Below are 21,020 nucleotides of genomic sequence, written 5' to 3' on the forward strand. Positions count from 1 at the left end.
ATGCTTCCTGAACTCTGTCAGGCTTGGTACTGTGACCACTTCCCTGGGGAGCCTGTTCCAGTGCCCAACCACCCTCTGGGTGAAGAACATTTTTCTAATATCCAACATAAACCTCTCCTGACACAACTTCAGGACATTCCCTCAGGTCCTGTCACTCGTCACCACAGAGAAGACATCAGTGTCTACTCATCCTCTTCCCCTCACAAGGAAGTTGTAGACTGTGATCAAGATAACAGACTAGGGCAGGCTTTGGAAGCAGAGGAGAATGAGCAGGATGAAGAGATCTATCTAAGCAGTAATCCAGGAGACATAACCAAAAACATGCTTCAAGCAGAGAAGACTGCAAGAGGGTATGATGAAACGTACCAGTGCTTGAAAGGACATTCTGCTAAGCACACTGCAGGTCAGAGGTCTCCTCCTAGACACTGACTTTCCTATCACATCATAGAGGAGCAATCATCTCAAATTACCTTGTACTAGGACTAAAGTCTTAAGTCTTCTTTCAGAAGATATCATTCCACTAAACATCTTTTCTATGCCACACCAGCCTGAACAAATTTTTTTTGCATGTGTAATTAGATTCTGGAGTGCTTTATCTGATAAGCTTGCTTTCATACTATAAACAATTCCATTACTTCACACCTGGACTGAAGAAAATACCTTTCCACAGTAAACTCTCCTGCTGTCCTCTTAGAGCATAGTGGTCTCCCTACTGGAAAAACTAACAGAAGTGCACAAGCTGAGGACTTAGGTGTTGTCTGTTTTGTCTGTTTGTACAGTCTGGTCACTCGAAGCAAAATGCCTCCTGTAGCTCTGTAGCCATGCTCCAGTGTTAGGTGGCACACAGCACTGTTTATATGAGAAAAGACATCTCCTCAAAACAAGCCCTCAAAATAATGTCATGATTTAATCTAAGACCAAGTACCACTTTTACCATGTAAACAGAAAGTCAAACACTGACTATCACTGACACCACCAAACTAGCAAAAAAGGCAGAAAATTACCTACAGCTACCCTAATCACACAGGACCAGAGAGCTGCTTAACAGCTGCTATAACAGATGTTAAAGATGGCCATAATGTATCAAATTGGTATTTATATAATTCCATATACTTAGGACACAGCTTATACTTAAGGCTGAAGTCTGAAGGAAGTTAAACAGCTGATTCTGAAGTACAGTATTTTGTTTGTCTTTTGTATACCAAACAAACAGCCAGCAGATGTATTTATACCAAATACAGAGAGCAGCAAAGCATTAATGTGTGTGGAGATGTAAAACCCTGCATGAAGGGTTTGTTAATATGAATAGGTATGAACCTACCTCAGGTTGTTCAAGAAGCAGGTTAATTCTCTTCTCATGAGATTAGTCAAACACGGCAAAATGGAGGCAGTTACACAGCTGCACATTAAGTGTATAAAACAGGCATATGGATGGGCAAACATGCATACACACCATGTGTTTCCGTATGCATTTCTAGGATGAAACATGTCTGCAGGCACAGCTGGAATCCTGATGTCAGATGCCACCAAAAGAGGAACGAACCCAATTGTTAGGGATGACCTTAAACTCTGAATCTAATTTTATACATGAAGGTAATTAATTTCAGAAATACTTGCTGTGCTTTATTCCACGCTTCTCTCTTGGAACACAATTACTCACTTGTGAGTAGTTTTGTATATCTGTGTTGCTATATCTTTATTAAAAACATGAATGAAATTTTTGAGTTAATACTGAAGAGAAACCCCTCTAACACTTTTAAAGACAGAGGAAGTCAGGTTTTTCTCCCCAGCTGAAAAGACATTTCACATAATAACTAGATCAAGTTTCACACTGCCTTACCACTTGGACATCAGCAAGATCACTGTGACACTGCGGACGTCATTAGCAAGTATGTAAATTCTCTGCTCTAAATACCATCTATTATTAACTGTCTGTATTCCCTGTCTAATCAAAACCAGACTGGTATCAAGTTCCATAGAAAAAAAACCAAACACAAACCAGAAGAATTCCCTGTGCTCTGAAACAAGAGACACTATAACAAGATATTTTATTAAGTTAACACTAGAACAGGAACACAAGCCATTTAGCTCTCTTGTCTTTTCATGAGTTTCCGTTTCATATATCCACTCCAAAAAGCAAGAGCCCTCTCATATGTATCTTCACTCAACTCCACACATTCCCACGATGCAGTTTTCATGGGAGTTTCAATAGGTTGGCCAACAACTATTTATCTGAACAAAAGCATAGACAAATCTAGCACACAACAATTTTCCAGGTGTAGAAAAGAGGGCAAAGGCACTTAAGTGCCCGGTCTACCAATTGTTCTATACCAAATCCAACAAAAAAGACAAATACTATACCTATATACAATTCATATGTTCAATACATCTATCAACCAGAGCTGCTCCTTAAGTCAGGCAGAAACACCACAAATCTCTGTGAAAGAACACAAGCATCTTTGCAAACGAGGTGTGATCATAAGAGCATAAGCATAAAGGTTTGGCCTCATTACCTGAAGCTACATCTCTGGTATTTGGAGGAAGAATTCCAGAGCAATATGCCTCCACATGAGGCATGTTTTTCTGCCAGTTTTCCAGCATTAATTGTGCTTTCAAAAAAAATTAAGCAGTTACATCAGACTGAAATAGGATTAAGAAAAAAGACATCAGTAATTATATTAAAAATTGTTATTAAGAATGCAGAACAGTCAGAAACGAAAGCAGAGTCTGAGAGCAATCTTACCAACACTTTATTTCCATTCTCTGCTTATAAAAAGTGAAGCTGCCATGAATCACTTGACCAGCAATGTCTGTGTTATGGCACTTCTAGAACTAACGACTTACTATGCAGTACATAACGTGTTTTAATTAATGTACACAAGAAAAAATAACTTTGGTTCTTATAATAGGTTATACACAAAGAAAAGGATGCTGATCAGGCAGCAGTTTTGTTGAGAACTGGCACTGATAACAGATAATCCATAATCATTAATAAGATTTCCCTGTTTCAAGTGAAAAGTGTATTAAAGATAGATTCTGCTTCTACATATCGATGTACCTTTTTTGTTAAGGTTCCCCAGGAAGAACAGTGCACAACAAGGCCAAATGAAAAACATTAAGTGAGATAAAAATGAACATCTGTGTCTATCCACCCTATTTCATCACACCTTCCTTGTTTAAAATGGAACAGTAAATGAGAAGACAAAATTTGAAGTTTCAAGGAATATCCGAGTACATTTTTATGTTTCATCAAGGACAGATGTGAACCAAAGTAAAATCAGTGTTGGAGGCTCACTGTTCACCAAGGATCTGGCAATGCTGAATTTCCCATTATTGTATTTGCAGTCTATGATTTTTCTTACAGACCTGCCTAGGTGTTCATGGGAAAGCCCAGGACAATGTAGATAATCTAATACAAAAGCTACTGTTTCACAGTAAGAAATACCAGCTCCCAACAATAGGTCTAACCAACACTAATTGCAACAGTGCCTTTGACAGTGACACTGAACATAACAAACCATTTTCCTTCCAAAGTCTTGGAAAAAGACAGCCTTATTAGAATCAGATGTGACATGTGGTGGCCAGATTGCTGCTAAGGCCAGCTGAACTTTATTTTCTGTGTCACTAGGACAATGAGCCCGAATGCTCTGAAAGCCTCCTTCTTCAATATAAACTTTTCCACTGGCCACACACTGTCCTTCATGGCAAAACACACTCTCTCCTATGTTGGCCATAGCATGCTTACATGTATTTTAAAATTTCACAAAAACAAGTAGGTATATATATAATTACGTTATTTACTGAACTTTTGTATTATAACCTTCCTTCTCGTCCAGAAGAAGGCTGAAAAACCTAAATGTTTTTTTTTTTGAACTAGTGCAGCACGGATAGCAGCTACAAAAGCACCATCAAGTCTTTTGTCTAGGTGGTCTATCCCAGAGGGCTAAGCTGAGGCACCTGCAGGAATGGGTCTTTGTAGAAGACATGCCTAGGTATGGCTGGTTTTATAGTGGATGTACAGACCTGCTGTTTTATAGTCAGGTAATGAGAAGGCTTCTCCATTCTATCCACAGAGGATGAAGGCTTCAGTCTGCCTCTACATTCCCTACTCTGCTGAAACTCCCTGTTGCCTATCTGCAGTCTGCATATTATTTCCTGCCACTCTTTCTGGAACCTTATTAACCTCCCTAACCTTAGTGTGCTATTTTTCAAGGACAAAGGCAGAATACAGTCAGTGCCAGGTAGAAGTTTAGTTAAAGGAAGTGAATACTTCAGTACAGCACTGAAGCTCAGTTACCAGGGAATTAAGAAAAGGCAACTGTGTTCTCCTTGTACATACCCCTACAACCCCTTTTATTCAACTGTCCCACCTCCCAGTACTTGATTCTATTGCTGTAATGATCATCCCAGCATGAGATGTTATGCCATTTTACAAAGATGAGACAAGGACCCCACACAGTGGGTGGGCCAGAAGCAGTTGCCCAGGTCCTCCTGGAATCTTTTACTCCCCCTTGCACTACCTGGAAGGAAAAAGAGGTGTTCTAAATACTTGTAAATAATTATAGCCTTCTGGTAAGAAAATATAATCTCTAATTTTGAGGTAGTTCAGAGATCGTCTAGATAAAGTAAGAAGTTTCTCCTCAAAGAAAAAGTGAAGAATCAGGGAAACACTTGTCCTACCATACTCCTGTTATCTGCAGTGAAATTAATTCCATGATGACAACATTTGAAGAGGCTTTTGCTAGCCGGATTCAGAATGGCACCTATGAATTTCAGTTAAAATAATTACTGAAAAAGAGGTCTGTAAAGAACATTAGAACAAACGCAAGATCTCTATGGTATAAGAGTAACACAAGTCTAAAAAGATTAATTTACAAGGATATATATGGACTTGACAACAGCTATGTACAGAGCAAGAAGATCACTAACCCCAGCAGTGGTATCATTAGATAAGCACATATTTTCTAACCACATGACTGCAACATTTATGGAGATAGTGGTATGAAGACAATACTCTGATACTATGTTTATGCATCACCTGTCAAATACCAGCAATAAATCCTGCTGCCCAAAGCTTATCTGTAGTTGCCTAACAAGCATTTCTCACAGACTGCATATAACCAGTAAATGCAGCACATTTGGGAATATTTCAGGTTAGCCACATGAGACAACTGGGTAGAAAGAAAACATTGTTCAGATGCACATCATGCATTTACACATGGAACAATTATTTTTAAAAAGCTGCTTTTATAACTTAAGCATGCACATAAAGTGAAAAAAGTAAGAATGACAGGGGGAAGAAAGGAAAAAATAGAAGGCATTAAAAAACATCATCATGAACAAATGGAGGTTACCTAGGTTGAAAACCTTTCCTGTGACACTTCAAGTTTAAATGTTTCATTTGCAAGCCTATCCTTCTTTTCATAGATCATATGCTACAATTTTTGCTATAAAAATAAGAAGAACTACCAGGGAAAAATTAAAAAATATGATACTTAATAGACATTAATATCTTCATCCACTGAAAGGACACATCTACACCTTTTGCCCTTTGCAAAAAAACCAGTAGAAGTTTGGCTACTGGAAAGAAGTTAACCTGGATCAAAGCTGAAATAAAACTTTGAATCAGTAATAAACAATCTCCCCTTTCTGCTCTGCATTTTGTATTTCGCTGAAGTAAGAGACTTCAAGAAAAAAAATAATTCGTGAATAGCGATTATGCACAGGTCAGCCAATTTTCTTTTAACTTATCAACTGATAAACAGTTATTAGGAAACATCTGTTACAGTAGAATAATATTTCATACAAACAAACCATAAAAATCACATTCGCTCTTTGTCCAGGAGTACACAATTTGCTTGCAAGCATTTTCCACTGCTTTCAGTAGCATATTTTCCCCAGTATATGCAAAGCATTTTTGCTCCAAAAGGAAAAAAAAAAATCTAAAACCTTCCATACCTTTCAGACTCTCAAGGCCCAGCCTTTTCATTTCTTTAAGTTACACTCAGTAACTGGACATTATGCTGTAACCATAAGGGGATAGAATGTGCCACAATATTAGCTGTATTTTACCATGCAGGAACTCAGCACATCACATCAATACAGAGAGGCTGAACTGTACCACAACAAATACCATCTGTGGCACCAGAAAGTGCTATAGTGACTTCAGAAGAAGCAAATATGGGTGAAAGCACAGTGATGCTGACATGGAATATGAATTGCTTGCTACTACACTTCTGCCATTTCTCCTTCATGTGCCACACTCTTGTTTTCAATGCTAAAATATCTGTTCCACCAGCTGTCTCTGCAGCAGGGCTGACAGCTCCTAAGGCATGTCCAGTGCCACCACAAATATAACACATCCCACTTGCAGGTCAGAAAACTGAATCTCCTCTAAATACAAGGGTTAACTCCTTTTTGGTCTGAGGTCACATCGGGATGTAATGGTCAAGAATCACCACTTGGAAGGTTTTTTCTGTCCAGAAATTTTTATTTGCTTGGGAGGAACTCCACGTAATGAGAAACTTTCGGCACATCACTGCTTTGGGTCTGCATAACAACAGTGCCCACCTGACACACAGTGTTACCTCTGTGGTCATAAAACTCACATAGATGTACTGCAAACTTTGTAAATACATAATTATCACTAAACATGTCAGAGAAGCCCATTTTCTAAATCAGTACGAGCGTACTTAACTCTTTTTGTATAATGTCCCTGAATCACTGCCAGATAAACAGAAACTTCCCAGTTTCTAAGCCTGAAATAATTAAGAACAACTAATTGAACAACAAAAAAAAAACCAACCCAAAATATTTCTACAGTTTCAATCTTTCAGAAGCACCTATCCTCCAGGGACATCTTTATGACAGCAGTAGAAGCATATCAAGCTTCAAGTCCATCTCTAAACTGAACAACATTTTAAGTGTATCTCCAGGAAGCATGGTTATTGTACATGAACACTCTACACACATATCTCTGTCTCCTGAGCTTTGGAAAACACAAAAAGATTCCATAAGCCTCTATAACTGTGCTAGCGTTTTTTTTTCAAACAGAGGTCAGCATGAGCTCTGTTGGTTGTATATTTTTCCCTGGAAGTACATGAAGGGAATGAAACTCCACCATATCCACACACACTTATGCACAACATTTCTAAAAACAAATCTTCAACGATTCAACTTCTGGAAAGCTCACTTTTTGCTGAATCAAAGCTATGATTCTCCTCTTCTTCAGCTGAACAATCCCCCGTACAACTTCTCATTAGTCAAATCAAAGTTACTTGGCTTGTGAGCTAACTCACAGTTACATGAATACAACAGGTTCTCAGAAGGATCCAGATACCATAGGACTGGCAAACAAATTTCAACTTTGTTTCCAGCCAGCAAACGCTTCAACAGTTTTCTAGTCTAAGACAAAGCATTTCAAGTTTTTTTGCCTACCCCTGGTCTTTTCAGCCTCCTGATGGCCAGACTAGTATTGCTGAAGATTGCAGCCTACAGCGTAACAGACCTCCCAGCTTTCCTCTGCATCACACCTACTGAACAGCAAGAATTGACAGCTAAAAAAATGTCATAGTGTCATAGCAAGTGAGACTTCTCCATTTATCACACTGGTTAAGACTGACCTTGCTTCTAAAACTGTAGCTGATTCTGGACTGAAAGATTAAACTTCAGGGGTCAAAACAGACAGTCAGTTTGTCAGCTGGTGTACATGCACTGTCTCTGAGATCAAGCTTTCTATGCCCTGTCTTGGGCTCCTAGTTCTGTTCTCAAAAGAAAACTCAGATACAGATCTTGCATACCTGAAGAACTTGATTAGGTTCATTGGCATAATTCTGCGTAGGGGGTCAGGATCCAAGTCTTGAAGTCAGAAGGCTCTAGAGAAGGTCTGGGAATTATGCCTCACTTGTAATGTGAAGTCACTGATGTGATTACACCATTCAGGATAAAGGACACTTAGAAGACACTTTGATTCCCAGTGCTCTCTAACAAGCAAGTTATTTCTGGCAACAGATTTCACTCTGATACATACTTTGGGAATACACCTGCTTAGAGATCAGGGATAGAACAGCTGAGGAAAAAAAAAAAAACAAACCAAAAAAACCTCCAAACCCCACAGACTTTCTCAGTGTTTCTTTCCAGAGAAAGAGCTAGCTGCTGGTAACTTGTTCGCCTTTTTTCTGGAGGCTAAGATTAAATTTTTCTGAAAAATAGTTCTTTGGGAAGAGGAATCATCTCAGATTAGGAGAAAGTTAACTTTTTAAATTTCTTTTGAGGAGAAAGCCCCACAGTTTTTAGATTCTTGTTTTGCAGATGCTTAACTTCTCAAACACTATCCTTGGGACTGCCAAGACCCATGTGAATTGGGAGGCTGGTATGGAAACAGACAGCTGTTTGACTCCAGTAACATTTTCACGTGATGGTCATTGCCATGGCATACAAGAAACTAAACAACCGAGATCTCCACAGGAAGCCAAAGACCAATGCAGGAGATGAACCTTTAACCCTCTATGCCCCCAGTCACCATCAGAGGCTGGGAAGGTCAGCAGCCCTGGGGGAGTGCAGAGAGTCCTCCGGCCCATGGGAAGCCCTCTGACTTCCCTACATTCCACCAGGCCGACAGCCTCTGCCACCCAGTAAGGCCTCATCTTCCTCATGGAGAACATTAAGTACTTTCGATATGTACACCTGCTCAATTTTTACAGTACCTCCTAGGTTAAAAAGCAGAAGTTTCAGTATGGGTATTGCCACAACGGGCAAGGACCATGGTGGGGAACCATGCCAAGGCAGGTGACCGACCACCGCCTTGCCTTGTCCCATCTCTGTGCGGGACAGAAGTCACACTGAACTCCCATTTTACTGCCTCGTGCCTGTATCAGACTTTGTGAACTTCCGGAAAAGCTCTGGGTTTTCTTGGCACCCAGAGGAGAGGATCACAGCTTCCCACTGGAGCCTATGCACATTGCCGTAAGCGATAAAACACAGCTGCTGCACTTCAGAAAGATTCCCAGGCTGCTGCGTGAAATCACCAGAAGCAGTATTTATATGCGTTGCTCCTAAAGTGTAACTTCGGAGTTCAACGCTGTGCTGGGGTGCGGACCTTGGCTGAGCGGGGGTGTTCGCGCTCCATTTAAGCCTGGCCGCGGAGCCCCTCTGGCGACTCTTCCCGGGGCACTTCGAGGCCCGCGCCCCCCAGAGCGCGGCGCCACCGCGCCGAGGGCTCGCCCGCCGCCCCCGGGCCGCGGTTCCGCCGAGCGATCCCGGGGGCCGCCGCCGCCGCTCCCCCCGGGCGGAGCCGCGCCCCGGTGGGTCCCCCCCGTCCCGGCGCGGGCAGTACTCACAGCCGCGGACCGCCCCTGCTCTCCCGCCTGCCGGCGGCCCGCACAGCCCTCGGCTCCTCCGCATCGCACCGCGGCTCAGTCATGAGCACCATCGGCACGGCAGCGCCCTGTCGCCCCACAGCACTCCGCCGGCGGCGGGACCGGCCTCCCCGCTCCGCTCCGCCCTCGTCGCCCCGCCCCCGCGCTCGGCCGGCTGGGGCCGGAGCCCGAGCAGCCAAAAACCGGTCGATCCAGCCGGCCGGGGGCTGTGTGCCGGCCCGGGCCGCGGCCGAGAGCTCAGGGAGCGCTGCCGCCCCACGCTCCCCTCGCAGCCTATCCTTTACGAGCCTTAAATTATTCAGTCGGGATGCTGTGTCGCGTGAGACGCCGCCTCCCGCCGCTCCAACAAAAGCCGTCCTTAATGTTTTATACGGGGGGACTGGAGATAGGCGCTTTCACACAGGCGCGGTCCCGGGGGAGAAGGCGGCAATGAGCGGGGCCCCGGTTTCTGTCAGCGTATTTCCCCGGTGACTCCTGGAAGCAGGCAGTAGCCCGAATATCGATGCTGGCCTCTGGACAGCTTGTACTAACGTGAACTTCTGAGGTGACTAGCTGATATTTCCATTTGTGGCAGCTTCAAGTGGTTTTGGTTCCTTTGTCATGAGCAGCACCCCAGGCTGGTTCGTCTGCCCAGAAAATCACAATCACAGAATAGATCAAGTTGGAAGGGACCACAGTGGGTCATCTGGCCCAACCTCCGTGCTTAAGTAGGGTTATCCTAGAGCACACAGCACTGGATTGTGTCCAGACGATTCTTGTATTTTTCCAGGGAGACTCCACAGCCTCCCTAGGCAATCCTTTCTAGTGTGTGGTCACCCCTACAGTAAAGAAGTTCTTCCTCATAGTTGGGTGGAACTTCCTGTGCATCAGTTTCTGTCCGTTGCCTCTTGTCCTATTGGTTGGCACCACTCAGCTTGTCTATGAAGATGTTGTGAGGGACAGTGTTGAAAGCTTTGCTGAAGTTGAGGTAGGCACTATCCACTACTCTCCTCTCATCCATCCAGGTAGTTGTTTCATTGTAGAAGGCAACTAAGTTGGTTAAGGATGATTTCCCTTCAGTGAATACATGCTGACTACTCCTGATCACCGTCTTGTCATCCATGTAAGTACACATGGCCTCCAGGATGTGATGTCCAACCACCTTTCCAGGACTGAGGTGAGGCTGACTGGCCAGTGGTTCCCTGGGTCCTCCTTCTTGTTCTGTTTGAACACTGTGGTGACATTTGCATTCTTCCAGTCCTTAGGCACCTTTCCTGATCTCCGTGGCCTTTCAAAGATGATGATGGTTAGCAGTCTAGTTATATTGTCTGCCAGCTCTTTCAGCACTCATGGATGTATCCTGTCACAAGTCTGTGGACTTGTGGATGTCAAATTTCCCTAGGTGTTCTCTAAGTAGTTCCTCCTTGACCAAGGGAAAGTCTTCCTTCCAGCATTCTTTTACCCAGGTCCACTCAGAGATCCCCGATGGCTGGTCTTGCCAGTGAAGACCAGTGCAAAGAAGGTGCACAGGAGCTCTGCCTTCTTTGCATCCTCTGTTACCAGGGTCCCTTTTTCATTAACAGGCCCATATTATCCTTAGTTTTCCTTTTGTTATTGGTGTATTTGTAGACACCCTTCTTGTTGTCCTTGACATCTTTGGACAGATTTAATTCTAGATGAGTCTTAGCCTTCCTTGTCTCATTTCTAGTAACTCTGAAAAAATGACCTAATATTGTGCAAAAAAGATCAAGTATGACCTACCCCGGCCTTCCCTTGGCTTGTGCTGGTGGAGGTGTGGGGCAAGTTTGTGCCCTCAGGAAGGTTAAATTTAAGGAAGCATTTGGCACAAGTTGTCTTGCATGGCAGGCACAAACTGTGAACATGCATATGAAAAATGTTTTCACTGCCTGCTTAATACCCAAGTCAGGTTTTAGTTTGGTGAACTAATATTTTCATAAAGTTAAGATGGAGTTGTAAGGATACAGTCTAAAGAGTGCCAATCTTGGGAATGAAAGTTCACGGTAACAGCTCTATAAAAAGGTCTATTTTCATGTTTTAATGTGTTAGAATATGTTAATAGAATTAATAGTAGAATATATTGGTTTCTTCCTAACAGCCAACTGTTCACATGAGGTAACGGGAGAATATGTACACGATAATGGCTTCTGTTAGTGAATATCTGTGTAGGAGATAGATACTAACATACATTTCAGATTAAAAAATGTAAGAAGCAAATTAATCACCTCTGGAGTGGCATTGTTAGGATTACTTGAATACTTAGTCTTTTGGAGGTGCAAGAAATGAATTTTAGGTATTGCAATACATTCAGGAAATCAGTGAAAAGAAAGAGGTGTTAATGGTGAAGATGTTCAGGACTGCCATAGTTTCTTGGGCACACAGCAAATGTGAGATTGCTGTATGATCTTATCTAGGCTGTGTCGGTTTAATTAGCTCCAGTTCAAGAAAATGCGAAGACTGTAAACCAAGCTGGATAGAAAGGAAGACATTTAAAATGGCTGTATTTCTGGGAAACACCATTAGCTAATGTTTATGTATTGTTTAACATAAAAGTCAAGGCATATGTGGAAAAAAATGAGCTGTAATTTACAAGAAGGATTATTCAGACTTGTTAGGTCCTGCACCTGTGAAACATTGATTGCTTCATTATGCTTCCCTGTGGAGCACCTGAGCGAACTTGGCACTGCTTTACAGAGCCTCTCCCACTCTTTTATGCCAGACACAACCTGTGGCTGTATACCAGCATCTCATTTATCTAAAGATAACAGAATAGGAGCCATTTTAGCTGTCTGGACTGTGAGTAGAATTGGAACTGAAAGTATTAGGCAAGGCAGGGTTGGAATCCCTTGTCTGTTCAGGCTCAGAACCCTTTTCTGCAGTGCAGCAACCTGTGTGAGGTTTTGTGTTCCCCTCAGATTTTTCTCATATAAGGGTGTACTAGGCATGCACAGGATAATTAGAATCAGCAGGAAAAGTGACTGCCTACCCCTCATCTTGTTTTTGGAGGCTTCTCACTGCACTAAAAATGTATCTGCTGCTAATTTAGTCCTAATTATGAGGCAGACTTGTGGTTGAATGACTCCTGTGTAAGGAGGATATGCACTTCAGCAGAACAGTGGTGGTTTCTGTAAGTGAGAATCTGACTTTTAGATATTTGAATAAATAAAATCTGCTGTCTTTTGAATGCTTAGATTTTCAGTCTGGCAGATTTAGCTACAGGAGATAAATGCTGTTTTATTCACTCATCTCCAGAGGTTCCTATCTCTGCCTCAGTGGTGCAAGAACTGAAAAGGAGTTGCTTGATCCCCTGGAGCTCAGTCTCTGTTTTGGTTTTGTCTGGTTCCATTCTCAAGATGTGCAGAGCTCTCTGATTTAAATAAATCAGTCAAGTTATTTAGTGTAGAAGAAACTTAGTCTCAAATAAATTGATACCTGGAGCCTAAACCGTAAAAAAATAATCCTGGCTTAATACTTTTTTCCATATCATGATACCTTAATTCTTGTCAGAGAGTTTGTTCTGGCAAATTGCCAATACATGCCTCCTTAGAGCAGTTTGCTATCATTTGATAATGACAGTGGAAGTAATGAGCAATGACCATAGCTTGTGATTTTTTTGGAGGATTTGAAAAAGAAACTGTGGCCAAGCTCTGTCAAACTGTACGTGACACAGCAACTCCAGAGTAAGAGGACACACTCCTGAGTGATAAAAGTTCTGAATGCCAGGATTCCCAGTAATATGCAGTGAGGAGTGCTCTATATGAAACAATCAAATCTGCAGCTGCTCATGTTGGTGGAATATACTTGAAAACTGTGTGCTTTTATTTTGATCAAGTCTTACAAACACACACAAAAAGTGCAGAGAAGCTTTTACTGTGATAATTGTTCATTTATATAGATATGGTAAAGCAAGTATTTGAAGACCAACCTGTCACTAACAGATACCCATTGTTGTGCGAAAATGTGGGCTAGGTTTTTCTTTAGTTGATGAAATGCAGACTGGGGAGAGGAAGAGAAAGCAGTGTACTCTAAAATTACTGATTCCTGTTTAGTACTTGCAGTACTAGTGATGCCATATAGGCAAAAACTGACATGGTCCTGCTCTGAAGAGTACATAAAATCTCAGAGAAGGTTGGGTGTTTTCAGTAGTTGGGACCTTCAACATTATGTGTAATATAGCAAAGGATGAAAAATTAGAGGTGAAACAATGTCACTATAGAAGATTTCAGATACATATTAAATCACAGAAAAGCAGAATGGGGAGAGACTCACAGAGTCATCGAGTTCATTCCCTATCCCAAAGTAAGGCCTGCTATTCTTGTGTTACTCCTGACAAGACTCTTATCTAAGTTGTTCTTAAAAGTCAACAATGCGTCCAGGCAATCGATTCCAATATTTGCTATCATCTGGGAGACATCCTCAAACCCTAACGTGGTCCTGAATCCTTGTTGCTGAAATTTAAAACCATTACTTCTTAATTTATTCAATATGAAGAACAGTGAAAAACTGTCTCCAGTTTGCCTTCATTTTCATCTTATCTTTAGTCTCAGGTAAAACGTACAAATTGTTTTCCTATGAACTGTGTCTGACAGGTTCAGATCTTTTCTGAAGTGCCTTGCCCCAGGCTGGACACCAGTAGCCTTACAAAGGCTGCATAGAGAGATTAAGAGATTACTCATCTATTGTATACACAGTACCATTGGTCATATTTCGTAGTAAAATGTTTATGTGTTTCACAACAGGGTGAGGCTGGCTAAGGTTTAGTGTTCAAACACTGTGACCCAGTGAAGTTTCATAAAGGACAGCTGAGATGTTATTCTCCTCTAGTATATTAACATCAATTTTCTAGATTTGACTAAGTATGACTGTCTACGTATCCTTTGTGTATTTTGCTCTGTTTTTTTTTTCCAGTCTGTTTCTTCAATTTATCAGAATAATTTTGAATCCTATCTTGAATAATATGAAGAAAGAATAAAAGAGCCTAATGGGGCACACTGGAAAGGTCTGTATAAAAAGCAGTAGAACTGCTACCCAGGCCTAGAGATTCTTGGATAGGATATTGCTGTTGAACAATAAAAAAGGCAATCTAGCTGGAAATAAAGAGGGTTAGAGATTGTCTTAATCAACAAGGTTTATTTCAGTACAGTCAAGGCTATTCACACAGTATTTCTCAGTTTATATGACAAGTATCAGCGTGCCTGAGTGTGAGGAAACTTACTTGGAAGGAAACAAAGCAGAAAATGAGTACAGTGATTGCAGGCATTCTGTATACTTCGAGCACATTTCTCCTCTGTAGCGAATTTTTCTGTATCTCATTGCAGGTGCAAAAATGTATTAAGAGATACAACCTTAATAGTACCTGAATGCAGGTACTTTTGGCTCATAAGTCGTTATGTATGTCTTGTCTTCAGTTTTTTATATGATATTCTGCATTGGTAGGATTCTGTGAAAGCTACAGAAATTCTTGGAAGCCATTAAGTGTTGAAAGACCTGCTAAGTGAGTCCTCCCAGTTGAAATGTGATAGGAAAGCAGTCTTATCTTATTTCTATGCTATAGAAATAGGAGCTGTGATAGTATGAGACACAAACTAATAGACAATTGGAAAGGTGTTGAAACAGTGAAAAAAAAATCTGATTTCTAGAATATATACAAGTCAAACACAAGTCAGAGTGAAACCAGGCTTACAGCTTGGGAGATGCACAGTAGAAAAGACAAAATAGCTGCACTTGAAGGGTGGTGCAGCACTAGAAGAGGTTGCCCCAAGAGGCTATGGACTCTGTCTTTGGAGGTTACAAGACCCAGCTAGACAAGGCAATACCTGATCTAATCGGGTATTGATGCACTCAAGCACTCAAGCAGGAGTATTCAAAAACAGTGTTCAAGTCACTCAGCACACTTGAAGTATTCTCAAAATAGATGGAATAAGCCAGTGCCTAAAATAGCCCGTGGAAAATAACTAGGGCCAGAACACAGAGAGTGGTGCAATTTTGTAAGAAATGAAAAGCAGTTTTGACCAGTTGACTCTCACTCCTTGCCTGGGTTAAGAGTTTAGTAATTTGTTTCTAAAAGTGTGCGATTGCTTTATAGAGACCCATATCAGGTCACTGTTTTCTTCTGAGCAGTTTACTGGAAGTCTTATCTGCCTGTCCATTCCTGTTTTTTTGTTTAAGGTAGCCTGGATTACTGTATTGATTGAACTCTGCTTTGGACAGGGAAGTATATAGGGCAAATGGAGTAAGCTGGGCTGAAAGGTAGAGTATTTCTCATCACAAATGTTGAGGCATACCGAGGCTGTTTGTTGTGGCTCCATACTGACGCAGTTGGATGAACTAGACTATGCCAGAATCATGGACTGTAACACCCAGCAGGAAAAAAGAGACAAACCGTCTCACAAAACTTCTGGCTTACTAGTAATGTGGTGTCAGCCCGCCTCATAGTGAATGTGTAACACATTGTCCTTGTGCTCCATTAACACATTTACAGCCGTATTTATACCAATGACCTTCACAAGGACCCGTTTATGGTCACGGAGGACACACTGCATACTGTCAGTCTTACCGCTGTGTCTTGCTGGGCTATACTGACCAAAAGAACAGTATGGGAAGGAGGCTGAATGGAAAAACACAATGTTGAAATAAAGTAACATTCATCTCTCTCCAAATTGTTCCCGACAAGTTTTTTATATTGTGACAAAAGCAACCTTGTGACATGTAATAGTTCAGTACTGCTACCTGTGAGAAGGCACTCAGACAGTTGGCACACAGAGTGTCTCCTCTTAGTTCACAAGGAAAAAAAGTTAAGGCATGTTTTTCGTGCAATATATTGCCCCGGATGCCTCATGAGTGGCAATACTAGCACGTTAGAATACTGTAATGCCTAGATCTTGTAATTTAAAAGGATAGGATCAAATCCCATGGCAGCAAAATGCATTTTTCTGGATTTATAATACAAATATATATATATATATCCCTTTATAATAAAAGAAATATGTTATCATTTAATATATTGTCTAGCTATGCTGGAAAAAATAAATGCAAATATTACTTGTTCTACTCTGGTGGATCAGATTAGCTTGATTTGTCATCCTCTAATTATAAATGTCCAAGGAAATGCTGGGTGACATCCAAGTATGACATCTCTGTATACAGATACCTGGGACAAAAATTTCAATCCAGGTACAGCTGTATGTTTAGGACATCAAACAGATTATGTGCATCAAATGAATAAGGTACATGCATGTGTATAACTATTGAATCTGTGTGTCACAGAGGAATGCAGTGGATCCTTTTTGGAACCAGATATGCATGCATGCAAGCAAACATTCATGATATGTCTAAATATAGTGATCATTTTGTTGAGAGAAACCTTTGGTCATCTAGTAGTCTCTGAAGAGTAGCAGTATGGTATGTTAAGTTTGTAAGAAAATGAAAATTAGCTTATTTGAGAATAAATTGAATCTTCCGTAAGAAAATATAGTACCCAGACATTCCAGAAGCTTAGGAAAATTTTTTTCTCACCCTTAGAAGAGGAAGGTTAAAGTGAGGAACACAAGATAATGGGAAAGAGTGGGTCATTCTATCAGTTTTCTCACAGTTGTTAACATCAGATGGGGTTGTGAATAATAAGCTGTTTGACTGAGCTGATATACTATTCTATCTCATTTAGAACTAAGAGCTGTATTACTCTGGAGGAAGAAAAAAAAACCCCAAATGTAAATATGTCTTCATATTCAGGCCACAAAGTGTGAATGCCAAATCCCAGATGCAAGCCACTGAACATTAAAGTGGTTGCCAATGTTCCAGGTGCTCATAATTGAGCTATAAAGGCAACACACCTTTTAGAAGGTGGTAAGTATATGTCTGTCTTTTTAACATGACTGCTTGAATTATTCTGAACTAAGCCTCAGCTTTACAGCAGTACGTTGGAAGATTCTGAGGGGTATAATTTCAATGCAGAATTTACTTTTAAAAAGTTTATTTTTCTACCAAAAAATTTTCAGAGAGAAAACCTAATGTGGGGATAATTTCTTATGTCCAACCAAAAAACCATCTGTTACAAAACCATCTTTAAAGTTTATGTGACTAGTTGTTACACGGTTTTTCTGTTATTCTACTGTATGCAAAAGATAGGTAAATATTAATGCCAGATCACAGATGCAAAACATGGTGTTTGTGTTTAATTTATTTATGTGTTGTAATGCATCAAATGAGCTGCCAAGCCAGGATTAGAGTCAAGGGACTTTTTGACTCCCATTGCCATGAGTTTACATTTAGAAAACAAATCTCTCAATGCTGTACATTTTTCTGTATTTTAAAAAAATTGTTTATAATCTTTGCCTAATATCAATGTTACTGACAAATACAAAATCTTCTCTCTTTTTTCTTTTTTTTCCCTCAAACATTTAATGTCCAACCTGCAATGAGATTACTGCTAGGATTGATGTAAACATACATAGCAGTATGACATTCACAGACCTAGTGATTAGTAGTCCTGATCTAAATTGCTGAAAAAACACATTTTCTTGTGTTTAATATGTTTTGGGGTTTTTTTTTGCAGAGTCACTCTCAAGATTGGTAAAAACCAAAAGGCTTGAGATTTTTCTAAAGTTTAGGAGATCTGGGTACAGAGTATTGACTCAGATTATAGGGATGGGCTCCAAATGAGAGGTTGAGATCCTTATTGTTTTAGCATGTATTTTGATCTGGACTGTGGAAAATGTTTTTTTTTTCTAATTTCCAAACAACTCTATACATTCGTGCTGATAAAATGCTGCATACACATGTGGTGAATACTTTTATCAATACAAATTTCCCATCTATAATGCATATAAAGCTGACATCTCAGCTATAGCTCCAGAGACTTAATTTGCTTCTGAAATCAGCTCTGCTCTATGTCAGGAATAACATACTGCCATGGTAATAAACTGTAGGCTCCCCTTTATGAAATGTTAATAACCCCCTGGATTCTGGCAAATTCCTGCTCTTCCACATGGTGCCAATTATAGTGAGACGAAAACAGAGGTATATAAAAACTTAGGCATATAGTCAGTTTTTGTCCTCAGGCATGAATAATTAGGATGAACAAGAACAATCATTAATATAGTAAATTTTCTCTGTGGGTGCATCTTCATACGTATGAAAAATGGGACTGTATTGAAAATAGAGTCTGAATGCAGAGTCTGCATTTATTTTTCCTGAAAGCATTTTACCTGATTTTTTGTGTAGCTCATTTTTGCATAAATGTATCATGACTGTGACAAACACATGAAAAGCAAGTTTGATGAGAGCTCAGTCCAGCTACTAGCTCATTGTGTGCTATCATGTATTCTTCTTATTAAATTGACTAGTATTCACAGCCTGGTATTCCGTCTTTGCTATTGATAGAGGTATCATTTCACATCAGGGCCTTATGGTCATATTATCCTTACTAAAACAGCAACTGAGTAAACTGTATTTCTAGAAGGCCTGCCCCTACCACTCAATACATTTGGCAGGCAGGTTGATTATTGAGAAATCTGAGGTAAAGGACTCTGTTCTTTGTAAGGCCCAATCATGTTGCTGTCGAGCGTATATGGCAGCTTTTTGTGTACTGTTATCTAGTGGTAAATAAAAAAGCAGGTAAGTCTGTCTGCCCAGTGTTCTGGACAGGACAGAGAAAAGAGGACAAACTTTGTATTTCCCAAATTAGAAGTGATTAAATGTCACCTTCTTGTGTTGCACCCTCCTTATGCCACTGTATGTACTTATGTGCCATGTGTGATTGGAAAATGAGATCAAGAGGTATACAGAAACAGATGTGGATTTTTTGTTTGAAAAACAAACTCTAAGTGATTAATTCTAGATAAGAGTCTCTGAAAGTTCTAATTAAAACTTAAAATTTCTGTTTCTGTATTATCTGTCCAAACTCATGGACATTATCTCTCTGACATTTGAGTTGGAAGAAAGGACGGTATGCAGATTAAAAAAAAAGAGAAAAAATGAGACCAACAGACTTATTTATAGTAGTGACCCAATTACTGATATGTATTGTTACTCCATATAAAATATTTGTGCACAGCCACAAAGAAATGTAACTCAACCACACAAATACTATGTGGAGGTGACCGTTTCAAATCACTCTTGATGGTTGTTGCACTGAGCAGATATTAAGGACAAGGGCTTGGTAAAGAATTTTCAAGTGGGTTAAGAACCAATAAATGTCTAAAGATATCTTTGAATAGCTTTTAAAGCTATTTTATTCATGATGGGCTGACCTAAATACTATGGATGTTTACTTGTCTTGCTCCTGCAGTAGATGGGGAAAGATAAGTTGAAAGTGCCAGAAGCTCTCCGACATTGCCTTCTCTCATTTTTCTGTGCTGTTTGAAGTGTGCATGATTTATCCAGAACTCTTCATTGCAATGAAATTCCACCTCAGTGGTGGTCTGCTATCCAAAAAGCCCACTCTTCCGAAGTAAGGAAAAAAATTTCCCCTTAAAACTTTTTTTACTATTTTTCTATCAGCAAATACTTTAGCAGTATTCATGCATCCAAGTGTTCAACTTCCATGAATGTTCCTTGTGGTTAAGGTACCTTTTCTCTCGAAACATAATTTATTAAACATTGTGAAGTTCGTATAGGCCAAAACACACATGAAAATGTTTTGTTAAGCTGCCTGATATAACAAAGCTTACATTTGTTATGTGCAGAGATCCATTCAGATATCATAGATATCTGGATGACCTGATAGAGGTCACTTAAAGGTTTGAGTTTATTTGTGTATAGTGTTATACAAATTCAAAGCCCAATTTCAGTGTCATAGGTAATGAAGGAAAGAACAACACCCTTCTGTCCATGATTACAAATTTCTCCTTTACAGTAGTGCTCCCCTTCCCAGTGCAATCACTAATATGAATTATCATCTCTGCATGCATTACCTTCTCATATTAAGCTTTGTCATCTGGATATCGTCATTGCTGTATTTGTCCCAATGCCCTCTCTGTTGCTGCCCTGTTCCCCCTGTCATCAAGTACATACAGAAACCCCAGACATACTGGTATTTACCTTATAAATACTGATCCAACACTCTCTGTAGGACTGACTGGGGTGTCAATACTTGAGTTTCGGAAGCTGTTCCAACTTTCAGAATGAAAAACGGAGTCCTCTGAAGAGTTTCCTTTTCTCGACATTTTAATGGAGTTAACTGCAGGCTTAGGTAAATTCAGTTCTACGGTGATTCTTGAAACTTACAGCCTTTCACTGCTGTAGGAAGTGCTGTCTTGGTGTGAGTCCAGCTCACGCCAGATTTAAAAATCAGTTAATGAGTAACATATTGATGCGACGTCATAAGGGAGTTTACTTTTCTATCCGCAGCACTTCATAGGTTCACTTGAAAGCAGAAATCATCTAAATCTAAGTTCACTGTGTCTTTGAAATGTCATTATTAATAGCAATATCTTGTTTCGATGAATTAAGAAGGAATGTAAAACAAAAACTCTTATTTCAAATGATGTTTTGCTGACATTTTACCAAAAAATGTAATGTGGTCTGTTATAAATTCTACTTTGTGAATTATCTATCTGTCTCTAAGTACCCAAGTTTGAATAACATACGTGTATATTTCAGACATGACTACGTCCACCCGTCTTGACATGTCAGATTATTATATTG

General features: G+C 40.2%; 1 protein-coding gene across 4 annotated transcripts in view; it reads right to left on the reverse strand.

Moving 5' to 3' along the window:
• GRAMD2B (GRAM domain containing 2B) overlaps positions 1-20,639 on the reverse strand; it is a 43,081-nt gene extending 22,442 nt beyond the window's left edge. For 2 of the 4 annotated variants that reach the window (XM_051789430.1, XM_051789429.1), the window contains exon 1: positions 20,415-20,639. In XM_051789430.1, the coding sequence (XP_051645390.1) occupies positions 20,415-20,539 (125 nt within the window). In that variant the 5' untranslated portion in view covers positions 20,540-20,639. Of the gene's footprint in view, positions 1-7,799; positions 9,287-9,338; positions 9,728-20,414 lie in introns of those variants that run through there. The other 2 variants (XM_051789433.1, XM_051789432.1) reach the window with 2 other exon arrangements.
• Positions 20,640-21,020: the final 381 nt, after the last annotated feature.

Source organism: Manacus candei, unplaced genomic scaffold (genome assembly GCF_025592945.1).
Source record: "Manacus candei isolate 608988 ecotype Guabito, Panama unplaced genomic scaffold, ASM2559294v1 h1tg000027l, whole genome shotgun sequence".
In the NCBI taxonomy this organism is placed as follows: domain Eukaryota; kingdom Metazoa; phylum Chordata; class Aves; order Passeriformes; family Pipridae; genus Manacus; species Manacus candei.